Below are 19,457 nucleotides of genomic sequence, written 5' to 3'. Positions count from 1 at the left end.
CACCGCGGGTGGTTCTTATCCTCTGAGCTTGGGTCCTCTACCAGAGGCCTGGGAGCTTGAGGGTCCTGCGCAGTATCTTGGCTGTGCCAAGGACTGCACATTTCTGGACTGAGATGTCTGATGTTGTTCCTGGGATCTGTTGTAGCCACTGCTCCAGTTTGGGGGTTACTGCCCGAGGGCCCCGATGACCACAGGCACCACTGTGGTCTTCACCTTCCAGGCCCTCTCCAGTTCTTCCCTGAGGCCCTGGTATTTCTCCAGTTTCTCGTGCTCCTTTTTCCTGATGTTGCAGGCGATTGGTATTGCTACATCTACCACAACGGCTTTCCTCTGTTGTTTATCCACTACGACAATGTCTGGATGGTTCATTTTGTCTGTCTGGATCTGGAAGTCCCACAGAAGAAAGAAACTAGCAAGCATGTGAACAGAGAAATGTGTTTCTTTGCTAAAGGTAGCAATAACAAGAATAAATTCTTTCTGAAACTTCATATCTAAGAAGAACCCAAGTAGGGGACCCTTTATAGGTTCCTCCAAAAGTAACATTTATCAGTATAGTAACCACAGGTTTTTGACAGTGACACATTATTTGTCACACAGTGTACAAGAAAAAAACATTTTCATATAGTTCTTGAAAATCTGTCATGAACCAAGCTGCAAAAAACACAATGGTGTCACACTATGTTTTTTCAGCCTTTTGAAAAACACTTTTCTTGTTTTGGGTATGCAGAGTCCTCTAAACATTTTTATAAAGTACAAACCTTTACCAGCTGTAGTGAAGTTATTGTGGAAGATTGTATATAATGTGAATAACATTTAAAATAACACTGGTAAAGACCTTACATGTATACGACAATGAATTAGTCATCAAACTTTATTAATTAGTTAAGGGATACTAATGCACAGGTAATACAACAAGTTTTGGGAGAAAAGGTGTAACAGTTCAGACACAAAGGAGGAACTGATTCCTCCTGTGTTAAGTACTATACAGCTTAATTTCAGATATGGAAATCTTAATTACATAATCAGTCTCATTTTATCTGTTACCCAAGTATCATAAACAGTTATGAGCCGTCGTGCAGCTCTCAAATATTTCATTACAATGGCCGGCACCAGAATCGGATGCCAGTTCCTGCTTTTCAAGTAGGTAGCATACAAAACGAACCAGGGTAAAATTCATAGGCCAAGAGGATTTCTAAGGATTAACCTTGGTTTTGGAAATAACATTGCCGACAAAGGGAAGACACTTGAGCCTCCTGTTTCCCTGGGTACAAAAGTCACACCACACAGTCCAGGTCACTAGAAAGCTCCAATAACACTCCTATTTTCAAGCCTATTTTATGTTATAGTAAGTGCACTAAATACAGAAACAAACACACATACATATGCCTTGTTGCCCCCATATCTATATGTAATAATAAAGGACTCTTCTCAACAGGGTTGCCTTTGTGTACTAAAAAAGCTGAAATCATGTGCATCATCAAAATGGACAAAATAACAGTGTATGCCAACAAGGTTTTTGTGGTCTACTATTATTTTTCCAACATCGTTGTGTAAAATTCATATGATGTAAAAAGCATTTTAAAGCAATTAAAGATAATTTGGGGGCATGGACCAGGGAGAGGATGGAAAAAAGCCACACATTTCTAAGACACATCAATATCAAAAAATTAGCAAGCCAACAAAATCAGCTAAATATGGTATATTGCTGTAAGTTTTAAACAAGTTGCAGTTTATTCACACTGCAGGATAGATGTGTTTTCCAAGTAATAGGAAGACAGATAGTAAAGGGTGTTATAAAATATAAAATATCCACTCTTATAAGCAGTGCTAAACTATCATATTGCAACACCAAAAGCTTGTCGGGTAAACACAGTCGACGCAATGTTGTATGAGACGAGAAACAAGCAGCTGACGAACTGATTCTGTGCCACAGCATCACACTCACCAGAGAGTGTCACCGTTCTCCGACATCCACTCGTTACAAAGGTGCTAACCGTTTAATACAAACACACACACACACACTCGCGCACACGCATACACGCAAGGTCTGGACAACTCGTGTTAAAAACTCGTCCAAGGACCGATCAGTGCTTCTCTAACTTCTGCTCTTTGTCAACTAAGCCTAAATAGCAGATAAAGGCCCATTCCACTATAAAAACATTTTCATCCCCATCTGACTACACTCCACTGTCTGATTAGTTCAAGAAAAATTAAAGTAGAATTTTTGCTGTACATTATAAAAAGTAACAGCACGGGGATGAAACCACTTGAACGCACCCATAACATATTAAACTCTATATTTTTAGGGTATGTTCAGCTGACATCAGTGCTTGGATTTCATAACTTTGACATTTTGCTCCAAGATCCAAGATTCTTCTGGCAAGTTAACTTGCCAGCAGGAAGGTCATGGCTGGGTGGATTTGTAGACTTTAGGTGCATTGTACCAGGCCTTTAAGGTAAAGTGGCAAGTAAAGCACCCTTATTGTCCCTCACATTACAATATATCCCAAACTAGCAGACTGGCTATCTAGGTAATACACACAAGAAAATCTAAAATAGATTTGTGATTTTTTTTTTTTTGTTTGTTTGTTTTTAAAAAGTGAGCGTCATTATTTTATACACAAACAGCACAAACAAACCAAGTAATATGTTGTTTACATTTTCTGAAAAGTTTAACATAACTGTGGATTCAAGTATCTACTCTGACTTTTTAGCATGTTAAAGTGAATATATTCTCTCATCTTAAGTAATCAAGTAATCTAACTGGTTATTGTTTTACAGCAAATCTGAAGTTGAAATATTAAGGAACTCTGAACTTTGTTAAGACCAGTTATGGCTTTCTGGAATACAGTACCTTGCAAAATCATTCATACCCCTTGAGCCTTGTCAAATGTTTGCCATGTTAAAAGCACACATTTCAATGTGTTTTAATGGGATTGTATGTGATAAACCAACACAAAGTAGTGCCTAGTGTAAAAACAAGAGACATAATAAATGATTTTTATGTACTTTAAATTGTAAAAAAATCTAAAAAGCACGGACTGCTCAGCATCTTTCAATCTTATGCATCTAAATAAAATTTAATGTAACTGAGAGACTTCAGTACTAGTAGATTTTACTACTAGTAGTAAAATTGCAGTATAAACCCAGCTGTTCCCTTTAGGCCCTAGACTGTAGGGCCTAGAGGATTGTTGGAAAACAATGATAACAAAAAGCATCATGCAGATCAAAGCGTCACATCAGGCAGGTCAGGAATGAAATTGTAGAAAAGCTTAAAGCAAGGATAGAGTATAAAAGCAGCATCCTGAGCTGAGTTATTTGAAAAATGTACAAATCTGGCCTTTATGGAAAAGCAGAAATAAGAATACAACTGATGATTAGCAGACTGACACAAGCCATGCAGGGCACAGCAAATGTGTGAAAAGTGTCACTCTGGTCAGATGAGACCAAAGCTTATCATTGTCCTAAATGTAATAACACTGTACAGGAAAAGGTGAGTCTACAGAGTAAAACAGATGAGTATTATTAGTAAAAAATACATTATAATGAATTGCTACTTCATGTCAGTTAACCGCAATGAAACAAAAGTATGGTGGAGTTCGTGGTTGCAATGAAACATGTTAAAAAGTTTGAAGGGTATGAACACTTTTGCTCGGCTCTGTAAGCAATAATTACACAGTCCTGTTTTATAGTTCAGACAGAGTTAACCGTTTCCTTTTCGATCAGAGCAACATTTTCCCACTACTGTTAAAGAGACGACCTGCAGGTTAGATTGAATAGTCTTAAGAGTGCAAAAAAGACAAGAGGAGAGCAAGAAGGGTAGAGGGTTAAAGTGCAAGGCAACAACTTTTAGCTAATTCATTCAAATACATCACTTTCTGAGAATGTTAATTTACATGTTTTGCCTGTGTAATAAAAGGTTATCATCTTAAACCTTTCTATAAAAGATAACTTTTGTAAATCTTCTCTGCAGCTTAGACCTATAATAAAGCAGAGTCCATAGTATGGCCTCATTTTAATAGAGATATATCTTTTGATTGTGCTGCAATGGTGCAACAATGTTAAAAATCCTTCCTTCTGCTAAATATTTTGTTTGACCAGACCTTGTTTCACTTCTTTAAATGAAATCGATTAAATAATATAAATGTGTGTTATTGCAATTGTATTATCATCTTAAGAGAAAAAAGAAAAGAAAAATCCCTTTTTGGGTGTATTAATTATCACCTTCAGTTTAAAGTAACTATGGAAATTTTAGGTAAAAGAACAGCTTTGGGGAAAGAAAACAACTGGAAAAACTGTAGGTAATGTGAAATGTGTTCAAAAGAACTGGAAACCCAAAAAAGTAATGAAAGCAAAACTAAAAGGAAAAATAATACACTGAAACAACGTTGCACTACAACACAATGCAAAATTTGTGACTGACCAAAAGCTAACTGAACGCATCGGGCTTGAAAACAAAGGATGGCATCATTACTTAGAGTATATATATATATATATATATTTATATATATATAGTTACTGTTTATGTACACATACAATATATCTGTGAAGAAACATGAAAAAGCACCAGCTATTATAAAATGACTTCACCATGCTAATAGAATTTTCCTTTTTAAATCCTTTCAAAACAATTTGACTCTTGAAGAGAAAATTATTATTATTTATCTATTTGGGATACTATTTCTGTTTAAAAACTTCTATCAATGTTAGGGTTTGGATTTGCACTTGGTTTACGGCCTTTGCTGTGGGAACAGAAACTGAAATGTGTGCCCTATAAAGGAAACAGAAGTGGAATGGAGGAAATGCTCTACTGTGGTGATAAATGTTCATACCAGTGCACACATTAACTCTAAGGTATAAAACCAAGGTTTAAAGACTCTTTTAAAATCTTTAAAGTTTTCATTGTTGATCTGGCTTTTTACTCAGCGCCAAGGTGGAAAGGTCCTTTTAGCTTCCAGGCGGCACGTTTACCAAAAGCATCCATTTTGACTCCAGGATTGATAAAAGCAGTGCTACTCTGACAAAAAGATCTTCTTGGTTTTGTTCCTTCTGGGGGCAGAGGGGGGGATTTGCCTCTCCTGGCCTGGATCATCACTGTCCGTTTGGTCAGGGATCAGGGCTGGGGAGTGTGCTGAGCAAGAGGGCGGGGTCGTGGCTGGAGGTGAATTTTGGGCGATGGTGAGGGCATCTGTCTTTGTTTGTAGAGGCTCGTCCATCAGGGGCCGTTCTTTTGGTTTCCGGCCCCTCTTTTTACCTGAGGTGGCACCGTTCCTCACCTCAGCTTTGAATCCATTATTCTCCAACCCTTTGCTCTTGTTACCAGAAACCACTTGGCTGGTTGATGCACGAAACCAGTTCTACAAAAAACACATTAAATCAATTAGAATTTGAACAAACATAAAACATAAGTGCAAATATAAAGAAATATTACTTAACAACACACAAAGTGATATCAGTGAAGTGTGCATCTGCTGGAATCGATGACTATGGCTTCCGGCTGATAATTTATAAATATATAAATAATACAATTAGAAAATTGAAAAAGACCAATTAAAAATGATCAATCTACTGAGAAGTAAGTTGATATATTCTGACTTAATACTTTGCTGGGGCTCCTTTTGCTTAAATTACTGCATCAATGCAGCTTGGCATGGAGGTGGTCAGCCAGTAGTTCTGCATTAAAGAACTTCGGATTACTTTAATGATTTGTTTATCATTTTGGCCTTCACCCCTCCCAGAGAATGGGCCGCTAAGTAATTCTTGTTAAGCTGTTACATTTATGGCAATAAACACTTTTTATTAGCTTCTTATAATGCAAGGATAAGAATAACTTTTATTAGGTTTAGGAAACTTTTCGGTAGTAAGATTTATGTTTTTTCATTTCCTTCATAGCAGCCACTTCAGTGATGTGTTTGTGCATAACGCCACACAATTAACAGACATACTGCAAATACACACATTGACAGGGAAAAAAAACTGCTCAGTTTGCATGCAAAACATATGTCTTATGAATGTTTTGCATGATGATCTAAGAATATGGCATTCAATTTAAAAATGTTTTTCTCAATGAAGCTGGCACATTCAAGTTCAAATATACTGCATGTTTATGTTAGGGCATTCTTAATGGCTGTTGAAGTTTCCAGAGAGAGAGACCCACCTGTGAGTGTGTCTTACTAATATGATATTTAACACCACTCTCTGAGCTAAACTCTTTTTGACAGATCAGACAGGTGTACTTTCCCATTTCACCACCACCCTGAAAAACACAGACAAGTAGAAACAAAAAAAAAAAGTATAAATACAGTATGAAGACTAACTTGAACAAATTCAGCTCCAATCTAAATCAGGGGTTGTCCAACAGGTTGTGTCTGTGTTAACGCAGCCTGTTGGACATGACAGGTAGACGATCAGAAAGCGTGGATTCCTCTCTGCTTTCTGAGGGGAAATTATGGAGAGGAATCCCAAACAGCTGACACAGCGCAACCCCAAGTCCAGAGGACATTGGAGATGATATGTGGAAACAACATTAATGTTTATTCAACAAGTTGTGCAAAGAATACAGAAATGACAAGAAGAGGAATTGGAGCGAAACAGCTGAATAAACCCAGTAACTATTCAGCTGTTCTTCATTAAGGTGACATAAATAGGTTATAATAATTTTCATTCAGTCAGGACTGACATTAGCCACATGCATTGCAGGTAGATTGTAGTAAAGCACTGGTTTTAAAATAAGTTAACTGGACTTGTAGCCATTATTTTGTGCCCATTCTTCCCTATCAAACCCGATTGAACCGTTACACCTAGAATTTCTGTCGGCTAATGTGTGGTCTCAGGTTTTGAAAATGTGCCAACGGTCAGCCGGCAACTCTTAAGATCATGTAGTGTGCACTGGGCATTACACTAAGGAAATGAGGAAGGGAGAGGTCAGTGGAGAGCACTGGAGTTGAACCTTTTTTCATTCAGTTTCATCAATAGAACGAGAAAGGCCAGAAGAAATGAGAAAGCCCGTAATTAAAATGGGGTCGATAGTTTTAATTTATTGTGCGATTAACTGATTTATTGTTTATTGTGATAGGCTTAAATAACTTACTTTTTTATTTTTTGGTGATAAATTTCAAACTTTTCTTGGACTTATGTTCACTACAAACAAACTGAAGAGGAAACATCTGGTCTGGCAGATGACCTCAGGTTCAAATGTTGGATTGGGTTCTATTTGTGTACATTTCAACTTATATGATGTCACAGGTGTGATTTAGGTAGTTGATAGATCTGCTGCAGATGGAGGTCTGTACCTGGCTGCAGTTGGCAAGATGTGCCTTCAGTCCAGAGACGCTGGAATATACAGCTTCACAGTTCTGAAGTAAAAACAACAGCAAGGGATCATAATGAGCAAGTGAACATATTTATAAAACTCTTATTATACTTAAAAAAAACTGAAGTGATTATTTAAACCTCTCCTTCACAAATAAAATCCCAGAAACAGTTTGCCCTCTATTTTTACAAACTATGTACTTTAACCAAACAGATTTGTTTTCTGTGTTTTAACATGTTAACAGGAGTCATTTTCATACAGCATTTGTGCAGCAAATGAAGCCCTTCTCCTTCACTTGGTTCTTCCAGGTCTCCAGTAGCTCTGGGCTGAAGTTGGGGAGACCAGGACGAGTGTAGTTCAACTGTACAGAAAAAAAAAAAATTCCTGAATTGTTAACTGAAATAAAGTTTAACTCACTGAAATAGATGTTTGTTTTTCTCTTTTGCTCTTATGTATCCATGCTGTCATTAATAATTTCCCACAGTGCAATGCAAATGTATTCACATTATTTCAGAGATTTTACATTTTCTCTAGGTATTTCACAAGCCTTAATCTATTTATGGGTATTTTATGTGGCTGACCCAAACAATGAAGTGCATATGCTGAAACGTGTGGTGTGTATAATACATGCATTGGACTGCCCTGTATACACACCTTAGTAGAACATTTAAGGGAATGTTTCTAGAAGTTTTGCAAATCTCATTCTCATTAGATTGAGAATGTTTGTGAACATCAATTTTCAAGTCTTGCTACAAATTCTCAATTGGATTTAAACTAAAACATTGCATTGTTGCTCTGGCTGTACTGTCCAAATAAAATACACTCAGGTTTGTGGTTGTGACATGACAAAAGGAAAAAACTTTTATTGATATGAATATTCTAGCCAGCACTGTATGTAATGTGTCCTCACCCTTTTGCTGTCAGGCACCAGGTCGTCCTTGATGCGTCGCTTGGTGCCCCAGTCTTTGGCCAGCTCATCCTCTGCTATCTCCTGCAGGTGAAACACGGCCACCTGAGCAGACTGCCGCCTCACTCGACCGCTGGGTGTCCTTTCAAAGTCCTCCCCCTGACTCTTAATTTGTGCTGCTTTCTCTTTGCTTTGTCTTCTCTCTTCTTCCTTTTCCAAGTCCCTATCTTTAGGCTGGCTGGTTGGGATTTTCTCCGGCCAGTCTTTCCTCTCGAGCAAGTTTTGCTCTTTTTTCTTCCCTACTAACAGAGAGTCATCAGAGATCTCCTGGAAAAACAAAGACGGAACTCGTTTGGGAAAAATTCTTGATGCTGCGACAATATTTCATCAGTCCTCTCAAAGATCCACTTACCCTTTCCTTGCCTGTATTGTTGTTGGTGTCAGTGATGATGTTCTTGTAGTTATTAGCATTGACGGTGGTGATGGTCGGCGGGTGCTCAGTGCGTATGTGGTAGTCTCTGCCTGCCTTGGAGCGGTAGCTCTTCCCACAGTGCTGGCACAGAAACACAGGCTTCTGATCGTCAGAAAACTCTCTTCCACAACGCTGCTGGTGATACTGGTAGCCCATCAGACTGGAAAAGTGGGCTGAACAACCCTGTGTATATACATATAGGTGTATGTGTGTATGTGTGAGAGTGTATGCATGTTTGTGCACAAAAGGTTTGTAAGATGGTGTGACAACAATGACAAGAGATGAGAAAGGATGAACATTTAGCAACGAGCCAGGAAGGCAGAAAATCTCAATGTTAAAAGGAACAGTATTACTGGATCTAGTCAGCATTTTCTAGTTGATGTTTGACAGGTGGCATTTTTTCTTTGTGCAAACATGTTACAGCTAAACATCAATGAGGCAATCAGTTTTTCAATTTTTTTTCTTCTCTGAAATTTTTGACCTTTTGTAGTCTCAGAAACAGGAAAAGAGTGATGCTGTAGCTTAAGCATCATATCAGAAATTAAAGTAGAGGAAGTTGAAATCATTGTTTCAACACATTTTTCTTGACAAAGTGCCATACCTTTAGAAAGCTGGAACGGCGGATGTTTCTACAGAAATCAGACTGTCAATATGGAAGCCACACAATCTACAAAAGTGGTATGGATGGACGAAGCCTCGCAAAAAGATTAATTCCTCTATTGGCTTCTTCACATTTTGTGGAGTCACAACCACAAATTTAAAAGCTGTTTTTTTTTTTTTTTTTTATTTCACTTGATGAATAAACACAAATTAAGGCATAATTGTAAAGAGGAAGGAACACCATACTTGGTATACTTTTAAAAAATAATTAAAAATATTAAAATGATAGGAGATGATCTTTCATTGAAATTACAGCTGTACATTTTGGAGGGTATGTCTCTACAAACTTTACAGACTAAAATCTTTGCCAATGGAGTGTGAAAATAAAATTTAAATAAAATTCAATTATGTTTGTGGTTCCAATGTGTTAGAACTGGCAAAAATTAAAAGAGTCGCAGAGAATCCATCCATCCATCCATCCATCCATCCATCCATCCATCCATCCATCCATCCATCCATCCATCCATCCATCCATCCATCCATCCATCCATCCATCCATCCATCCATCCATCCATCCATCCATCCATCCATCCATCCATCCATCCATCCATCCATCCATCCATCCATCCATCCATCCATCCATCCATCCATCCCATCCATCCATCCATCCATCCATCCATCCATCCATCCATCCATCCATCCATCCATCCATCCATCCATCCATCCATCCATCCATCCATCCATCCATCCATCCATCCATCCATCCATCCATCCATCCATCCATCCATCCATCCATCCATCCATCCATCCATCCATCCATCCATCCATCCATCCATCCATCCATCCATCCATCCATTTCCTCTACTCGCTTGTTCTTCCACGTTTGCAGTTGGGCTTGGGCCTATATCTTTGGACATCCTGGACAGGTGGCCAGTCCGAAGACAAACAACCACACACACACAGTCATTCAGGGAAGACAGTCTAAACAACAAAATGTTTTCCCATATTATCATTTTCATTAGATATTTTGATATTAAAAATACTAAAATAAATTTTCCAGACAGGGTAGGAGCCTTGTAAAATGAGAGTGGCACATGTGAGGAGTCTGAGAAAAAAAAGACACCAAATCCAAACGGGCAAATGTGGAAAACGAATTATGTCACGTTAGACAGCAGAACTGACAAAAAATGTGAATGACAGATGTCGAAAAGAAATTATGATAAATGATAAAAGTAAGAAAGAGACAAAGCCATGGAAAGAACTAGAGAGAATACCTCAGTAGGACACTTGATTCGTCCCATCTGTTTGAGCACTCGTCGCAGCCGTTCTCTTTCTTCGTGCTCGTTGCCCGTCTGGCCTTCGCTCCCTGAGGGCTGAGGAGGAACAAACACACCGTCAAATAAGCTTGTCGCACCGCAACACCACCCGCTTTCTCACATCACAATAACATTGTACCAAGAAAGCATGTTTTCCTTCTCATTTGTTCACACCGTGGCAGGATCATTGAATGATTTCATGGTGAGGCTGTTACTCAAGGCGTGTTTGTGTCAACTGTCAAACTCATGTTTTCACTTGAATGTCGCCTGGTGCCAAACGCAGCCAAGACCAGAACAACAGATGGTAAGGCTGCCAGATAGAAAAAAAGAAGAGTGGGGCACTGGAAAGAGTCTGGACCTACTGAGTAATCCCAGGGGTGTTAACTTCACGTGTTTACTCAAGTGTAAAACGCTCCATGAGATGCACGGCATGCAACTCTGCAGCAGATAAAAGGTGAAGGTAAAGAGGAAGGTACCCTTTTAAAAGAAGGTACCCTTTTAGCTCAACAATAATGTTTGCCTGCAGACTGAGCCTGTGATTTACACTGACAGGCAAAAAAGGATAGCTGTGCATCAACATGCATTATTAATTTCTCCGACATGTACCAAACAAAAGAAGAGTGAGAACCTCCAGGAGAGACAAATAATTGGTATTTGGCACAACCCAACTATTGTACAAACTATGTAAATAATGTTTTAAATAGCCTAGTCCATATACAAACACTTCAAACACAAAAGGCCAAAGGTCCCTGTAAAACTACACGCTACAAAAATACCAAACTACAGTACCAGTGGTTTGCAGCTAATATAAACTAGTATAGTTTATGGTTGCATAAATATAGGAACGAAAATATGTTAATTAAGGCTGATATTAATAAAATAACCACATCAATATCAAATACTTATAAATAATACAGTAAAAAGAATCGCAACACATAAAGAAAAAAGGACCAGAGTTCAAGCTAAGGGCTGAAAGATTGACAGGACATTAAAAAATTATGATTCTACAAATTAAAGCCACTAGATGAATAAATCTGATTTAACAAATGCTGCTGTGGCGGTGTGATGTTCTTTTCTGCTATAATGCCTGCATAAATATGAGCAGTGGAAATACCAACTTGCCTTACAAATACATGCTAAATATTTTTTGCCATAAATAATTTAAAAATAAGGGCCGCTGCTGTGGCTAGAGTGAATATGGTAACTGTCCTTCAATCAGAAAGGAACAAGTTTAATTTCAACTTTCCACTACTTCAGTCAGGACCTATTCTTGAGATTTGGGTTCAAAAACACAAGTGACAAAACTATATCCAAAATACTGAAGTCTTTCATAGTTTCACTACCTATTTATGATCATTTGTAAACTGTACTGTGCATTGTTATTTTCCTGAGATAACTCGCCATCTCATATCTCTGAAGATCTTACACACCTAACATGCTTAAGTCATCTCTTGTGAAGGATGCCAGTGATGTCTGGCGACAAGTCCCTTCAGAAGATATATGGCTGATTTGCTCAGTTTAATTTTGCTGGTGCAAATGGATCATTACTCCAAAACTACCAAGCATGACACACTTCATAAATATACATGTACGAGCCCACGTATCAGCTCCTTGGAGCCTATGTGCTCACCACCTTGCGACATACTACGAGCATCAAAGTTTACTGCCTGTAGAGTCGTTAATTTTTTATGATACCTTTACAAATAAGCAGCTTTGAATTATTTAACAAACTTCATTGCAGTGTCATTGCTCTAATGCAGACCGGGCATGATAGTATCTTAATGAAGCTTTTGGTCGGCGCACTTAAGACAGGTCCAGAAAGAAATAGGAGCAATAAAACAAAAATGCCATCATCCAATTGAATTTTAAGGAATTAAAAACAGAGATGTATTTTACTGAATGGAAAGATATTTAAATATAAGGTATAACTTCATGGGCCCAGAGAAGAAGAAGCACATCAGCACAAGAAAAAGTCAGCGCAGTTTCCAAACAGCTGAATTTCTCTGCTGTCAAAACACTCTCAAAACTCTCAAAACACCCAAAGCATTTTCCTCTGGGTCAGGCTAAGATTGACACACAAAGAACAAGGTGTGTATTTAACACAACTTAAAGAAACACAACACATGCCAGAGTACCTTGGTGCTGTGTTCAGCCATGGTGTGGTAGTTTAGACCAGCTTTGGACCGGAACTGTTTCTGGCATTGCTGGCACTTTAGGGCATCCTGGAGCTGAGGACAGAGAGGATCAAACAGAGAATCACTTACATACATGAAACAGAAACTAAGGTTGGCTTTTCACTAAACCAAATCAATTAATGCACAAAAAAGTAGTCAACAATCTGGTCAGTTCTCATAAAAAAAAACCAACCCCTGAGGTATAAGATAAAAATATTACAACCAGAAACTAGTAAAAATACTGTACAGACTGGAGATACTGGTAGATTTTATTTTCATAGCCATATAGTATATATTACTGTACAGTTGTCACTTTAAAAAAGCCAGATTGCACACAGATGGATTTTTGTTATAAAAGCCAAAATCAGGTGCTGAAAAGGCAAAGTTGGTTTATCAACACAAAAACAAATATAAAATGTAAATGTAATCTATTTAGCAAGATCTGCCTATGTCAGAAGATGACTCTGGAAGATGGCAGATGGCATAGTTAACTACCGATCCACAGGGAGGGTGTCACTATAACACTGCTGATAATAAAGATCCAGCACCTGAAGAACACTGTGGTATTTCTGGATTATATCTGTACAATGTAGAGTTGAAACTTAATGGATGAAACAATAATTGAGGTCATATGCTTATTCACCATAATGTTGTTTCGTATAACATCACAGAATTATAACTTTGAGAAATTATTCATTATAGTTTAACAGTATCAATATCATTTTATCATGCTTTTTTGTGTTAAAAATGTAACACTAAAAATATACAGTTAATGATGCTAGTGTAACAATTAATTAGTCAGGCTATGTGCTCTGGTCCGCAGGCAGATCTTGGCATCCAAACAAACATGCTCATTGTAGTTTGGTAGCTTTAGTCATAAAACAGAGTTCCCCCACCAAAATAGAACATTGACCCAGTTGCAGTGAAGTTTTGGTTCTTTCTGTGGGAGGCAGGTGAATTTCTCGCTTACCTTCTGGCAGATCTCCATGTGTTTCTTCAGACCATGGATTGTTTTCCTGGTGACAATGGAGCAGGTCGGGCACACCACTTCACCTCGCTCCGAGATTGTTCGCTGCCACTGAGTGTCAGAAACGCCACCTGAGCAACAAATGGGAAGCAGGAAGGCTTGTAAAATGCATGTAAAATATTAAGGATCAGGAACATTTTATTGCTTAATAATTTTCTCAGTTTAAATGAATCTATCAGATCTGTTTTAAAATTCCCAGGACCACACTGAACAGACGAGCCCAGCAAAAAGCAGTACTGTACGCACAATGTCAGATAGGAAGAATTAATTAAATTTCTACATCCCTGTAAAAATTTAATGGCAGGCTCCCTAGTCTGGGTAATTTTAAATTTCACTTTGTTACACGCTAGTGACCATTTTTCTATGTGCTTCGTACATAATAATGGCTGGGATCTAATCGAGTCACCTCTCCATCCTGAGGGGGATGAAGCAGTCACAGAAAATCAAGGAGTGAACAAACACTTAACAGTAAGAAGTTCTTCAACATCTGCCAAAATTAGGTGGTATTGCCCAAATTTATAAAAAAAAATTAAAAAATCTAAAAAAAAGCCCAGCTTTTGAAATGCTGTGACATCATTAAAAAAAAAACTATATGGAGGGTGAAGATTAGATTTATTTGTTTTTTCATATTTTATAAATAATCAGTGTAGATTAATTTATTTTTTAGGTTCACTATTTTTTATTTATTTAAGGATTTCATAGATCTGATCTTGGCTCTCACCCGAGCTTGCTGTCACTGGTTCTTTCTTGGAGGACTGAGCAGATGTGGGTCTTCTCTGAGGCTCATCGCTGAACCCACAGCCCTCTGGTTTCTTCACACGACCTGCTTTCAGCTTCTCCTCGACCTTAGTCATGCCTGAAATGCACATACAGCAGAAGATACAACTATTGTAGTAATTAATTTGGACAATATACTATTTAAAAAAGTGGGAGAAAAAAATTACAGTGAAGAGAAAATGATGGTCAATGATTAGCAAGAATCTAAAGAGTTATACTTTATGTACCATTGAATAAAGTAAGAAGGACAATCAACTGTAAACATATTATTGTAGTAAAATTATTGTTTTAAAAAGTTTTCACATCACCTTGAGCTTTTGTACATTAACTCCAGTAGCTTCTACTTTTTGTTTTAATATGACTGATCGTAGCTTAAAATTCTGAAGTATTAATTTAATTTTCCTTTCCTGTACAGTTTAAAAATATTGACTGAATATTTTCTTGAATTGTTTCGGGGTTTTTTGCTTTGCAAATCTAAAGACATTAAATATTTAACTTTTTTTAGAAATAGCTCAAACGCTGGCAGAAATAGCCTTGATCTGTATTTTGAGCATCAATTTTTAGAATCTCAATTGGATATATGTTTTGGTAGGTTTGAAGTTGTACAATAATCTCCTTATTTTTTTAATGATGGACTCAGTAGTTCTCTGTTGAGCACGACGACAGCTCAGGGATAAAGCGTGCGGCCCATATGTAGAGGCCTTGGACTTCGACGCGGCCGTCACGTATTGTGAGTCCCCGCAGGATGATAATTGTTCCTTCCTGACAACTGTCAAATAAAAGCCAGTAGAGCCAATAACAGCTTAAAAAACAAAACAAAAAAATAAGCAGCTCTCTGTTATCACCTGGCCAATTGCCTTGAGGTTATAATCAAAATCAGTTGGTTGGGTTGGATGTTATTTAGTCCAATAATAATAACAGAGCTTGAATTCAAATGCTATTCAAATTTTGTAGATTTTTTTGGGTGTAAAAAATAATGCCATGTATCATCTTTTCTTACTTAAATTTATGCACTGCTTTGGCTTATGCTGTCATATACAATACCAATAAATTGCACTGAAGTTTGCAGCTATATTGAGGAAATATATGAAATACTTCAGGGCTTATGAAAACTTTTGCAAGACACTGTAAAAAATGTCTATGAGAGGAAGCCTGAAAGAGAGCAATCAGTCTTGCAAAATGGCAGATAAATTGTTTGCCATGTGATGAGAAGTGCTTTACAGCCTGAATATGCTACATGAGTCACTGAGTATTTCCAGCATATCAATGAGACAAAGACAGAAGGAGGCTGGTAAAGCTGTGTATGTGACTCACTCTTTCATTTAGCCAGAAATGAAGCATCTCAGCAGTTGCCACATTAACGCTGTTAAAAGACTAGCTCCATTGATCAGTAGCAATAGGGAGCATTCACAATGACACAACCAAATGCAATTCTCTTTAAATGGCCTAAAATCAACTCTGCAGGGACACAGTGGTATATTAGTTCTCCTTAGAATTGTATAATTAAATAAAACATCAAATAATTCCTGAGGTTTTCTGTAATCAATGCTGATTCTGTCTACACAGACAGTCTATTTATCAATCTTTATAATCATGGTGACATGGTAATTACAAATAGTGTAGGGTGCAAATTTTCATTAGAAAGGTTGGATTATCTGCAGCAGCAGGTGTTTACCTTTCAGCCCAAATGTCCCGGATATTGATGGCTGTTCTCCGGTGAATTTCTTGGGAGTTTTTTGCTTCCGTCCTGGACCATTAAAAAATAAAAAATACAAACAAGGAACTGTCATTGTATCATTAAAGACATTACATGCACGTCAAACACAAAAGTGCATCACAACATTTTGCTGCAATCTTACTGTGCCTCATTCGCTCTGGATCTTCGTCGGGGTAAGAAGAGGGAAGACTCCCGCCTTCACTTTCACTCCCTCCTGCATCGGATGATGTGCTTTGAGACTGCGACTGAGTCTGAACTGTGTGCGATGATGGGTGAATTTGCCGTGAAGCCGGGATCTGACTGTGTACTTTCCTCTCACTCTTGAGGTGGGTTAGTTCTCCATTCTGAGATGGTGCAGAAACCTCATACGTTTTTTTCACCTTAAAGAACACCGGCGATGGGGGGCTGTTTTCCATAGGCCTAAATTCACACACCCAAAGAACAGATTTAAGCATTAAAACACTCCGCCTGGTGGCTTTGGGTAGGAATTTGAACTTTCGGTCACCTTTTCTTGATATTGGATTTGACAGGAATCTTAAGAAGCTGCTGTTCCTTGGCCTCCTTGCTAACTCTCTCTGGGTGGTTCCAGAGTTTGTGCTTCTCCAGCCGTACTTTTGTGGCAAAAGCTGCCTCACAGTAGGGACAGCCGTGACTCAGCTTCTCAGCTACAGTGGGCTGAAGAAAGATATCATGAGTGGGGACCTAGATTAAGCTCTCGCCCTACACATTATCCAATATAAGTTGGTGGTTATTATTTAAAGCTCTTAGGTAACTTAGAAGTCATTCAAAAAGAAAAACATAAATTGTATTTCTTGACTTCAATAGTCGTTTAAGATTCAATTGCGTTTCTTGAATCTTTAAACCTTATCGGGAGAAACCAAACAGAAATAGCCAGCAAAATAGCAGGAAAAGCAGGAGAGGCTAGTGACTCACTCCTTGGCAGCGTTGATAGTGGTACTTAACGCCATAGATGCTGGGAAATTCTAGCCAACAGCCTGCACATGGACATTTAACCCTGGAGCGACGCTTGAATTCTTCCTTCCATTGTATTATCAAATGGGCCTGCGTAGACATGATGACAAAAGAGTGAGAACCTGCAAATTCTTTTTTTTTAAATTGGTTTATCTTGCAGACATTATCAAGAAACTGTCTATTGTGAATGTCTAACAAAGCCAAGATAACGCACCCAGACATGTCCAAGAGAGATACTCACAGGAATGCTCCTCAGTTCCTGACCGTCAGTCTTAGGCCGACCTTTTCTCTTTCCATCTGCTTGGTCGTCACACATTAAACCTGGAAAAAAGAGAACAACGTATCTTTGGAATAAAAGTGATGCCACTACTTCACACTTAATAAAAGCTTGCAAATTGCTATAATAAAGTTTTATGAAGTGTTCACAAACCCTTTTCAGTATCTTATAGTTCTAACAAAATGAGTGATTCACAATCACTATAGAGGTTGAGTTAAGCAGCTAGGATAGACAGATACATGAGGGAACTCTTAAAACCATGCACAGTGTCGCCTCTAGTGTTTTACAGTAGACCTTCAGCAGAATAACAGTTTTTGTTTCTTTACAGACGAAGAACACAATACCTTGAGATGATAAGCTTGGCAGTTCTGTTTTTAAGGTGCAGACTGCTTTTATCTTCTAGATAGAAAATATAAAATGTTGAATTGTTAAAACAACCAGTTAAAGCTTAAATTAATGTGAAACTTCTAATCAGCAGCAATTGCACTTTTTTGATAGGTCAACTGAACTGACTGCAGGCTTCAGAGCCACTGTGCGCACAAATACTGGACAAATTATATTTTTGAAGACATTTTATTGCTGAGCAACTTGTGACAAACAAATAAACAAAACCAAACTGACAAATCCTAAAAGCTGAGTTGTCAACAAGATGTAATTGAAAAATATAGACAGGAAACTGAACACATTTTATGGAATTATATTTGCTTATATTTAAAGTGATGAATAGGTCATTCAAAAGCTTACAAATATGAGCAAATTTGTGTATATATATATATATATATATATATATATATATATATATATATATATATATATATAAGTTGTATTTTACATCATTTTTTATTTCAGATTTGGCGAAAAGAATTGCTTTTTTAATCTTTGTTGATTCTAAAATAATAGCCTGCAACTCTAAAATTGAATAAATAAATATTTATCGAGAAGAAATCATTGGAAAATTGTAAATTTCAAAGAAATTCACTGCCCTCCAAGTGGAGAGCAGTGATCTGCAGACATATTAAGTGCGTTAGAATAAGTATTATGATGAGGCCTGTTTGAAATATTAAAAGCACCTTTTGAAGAAGTATGAACAGCTTTAAACATATATTTCATCAACCCCACATTTCTGTTTTAAAAATGTTTTTTGTTTTGCATGTTACAGTTAATGCTGTGTTTTCAACGGCAGTTAGTGGAAAACTATTATAATTAGAAGAAATGAAGGCATGAAAGCATCAGCTTATGTGTAATGAATTAATTTAATGTGTTTCACATATTGACTTGAGTTACTATAATAAATTTACTTTTCAGTAATATTCCAATGTATTTGATAGAGCTGTGAACTGTCCAAATCTATTTCAGAACAATTGTTCTGAAATAAAACAGGTTTTGGACAGAAACATGCATGAGGAGGCACTTCACCACACATACAGAATCTAATATCATGGGATTCCCACAGAAACAAATGGACTGACTCAAGTGTGTGTATACACAGAGCTAAATGGAAACCAGGGGAGTCACATGTCAGTCTCTCTTGTGCATGTCCATGTGTAAGTACGCATGTTTTTGCATGAGTGTGTGAAAGTGAAAGCTGTGTGAGCAAAGGATATAAATTGCAGGAGCTTGAATGAACCTCTGACACAGCAGACTGCAGACTGACTGCCTCAGCTCGCTCTGTTCTCTCTGTTGTGCCCTCTTTCTGCTTGCTGCTTTCCTCTTTTTTCACCACAAGTCTAAGTTTCTCTTTTCTCTCCCTGTTCTTGCTCGTCTTTCTCAATGGTTCCATCGTCTCAGTACTGCTCTTTTCTCTGCCACAATTAAAAACCCCACACTCCCTCTCCATAGCACACTGCTACCAGAGCAAATCAGCCCAGACAGATGAAGAGTGTGCTCCGTACAAGAATATATGTAC

General features: G+C 37.7%; 1 protein-coding gene across 4 annotated transcripts in view; it reads right to left on the bottom strand.

Annotated features, from left to right (window-relative positions):
• Nucleotides 1–855: 855 nt before the first annotated feature.
• The window catches only part of znf512b (zinc finger protein 512B), a 35,675-nt gene continuing 17,073 nt past the window's right edge, over nucleotides 856–19,457 (bottom strand). For 3 of the 4 annotated variants that reach the window (XM_055046225.1, XM_055046226.1, XM_055046228.1), the window contains 15 exons: nucleotides 17,516–17,595; nucleotides 17,236–17,364; nucleotides 16,808–16,977; nucleotides 16,445–16,722; nucleotides 16,261–16,332; nucleotides 14,530–14,664; nucleotides 13,752–13,879; nucleotides 12,743–12,835; nucleotides 10,566–10,664; nucleotides 8,632–8,874; nucleotides 8,223–8,546; nucleotides 7,572–7,673; nucleotides 7,293–7,355; nucleotides 6,158–6,256; nucleotides 856–5,357 (listed from right to left, as the gene is read on the bottom strand). In XM_055046225.1, the coding sequence (XP_054902200.1) occupies nucleotides 5,013–5,357; nucleotides 6,158–6,256; nucleotides 7,293–7,355; nucleotides 7,572–7,673; nucleotides 8,223–8,546; nucleotides 8,632–8,874; nucleotides 10,566–10,664; nucleotides 12,743–12,835; nucleotides 13,752–13,879; nucleotides 14,530–14,664; nucleotides 16,261–16,332; nucleotides 16,445–16,722; nucleotides 16,808–16,977; nucleotides 17,236–17,364; nucleotides 17,516–17,595 (2,360 nt within the window). In that variant the 3' untranslated portion in view covers nucleotides 856–5,012. The remainder of the gene's footprint in view (nucleotides 5,358–6,157; nucleotides 6,257–7,292; nucleotides 7,356–7,571; nucleotides 7,674–8,222; nucleotides 8,547–8,631; nucleotides 8,875–10,565; nucleotides 10,665–12,742; nucleotides 12,836–13,751; nucleotides 13,880–14,529; nucleotides 14,665–16,260; nucleotides 16,333–16,444; nucleotides 16,723–16,807; nucleotides 16,978–17,235; nucleotides 17,365–17,515; nucleotides 17,596–19,457) is intronic. The other variant, XM_055046227.1, reaches the window with a different exon arrangement.

The sequence above is a fragment of the Poeciliopsis prolifica genome, unplaced genomic scaffold (assembly GCF_027474105.1).
Source record: "Poeciliopsis prolifica strain line A6 unplaced genomic scaffold, Auburn_PproV2 SCAFFOLD023, whole genome shotgun sequence".
NCBI lineage: Eukaryota > Metazoa > Chordata > Actinopteri > Cyprinodontiformes > Poeciliidae > Poeciliopsis > Poeciliopsis prolifica.
Note: the sequence above shows the minus strand (reverse complement) of the source record. Positions and strands in the feature narration are given on the sequence as shown.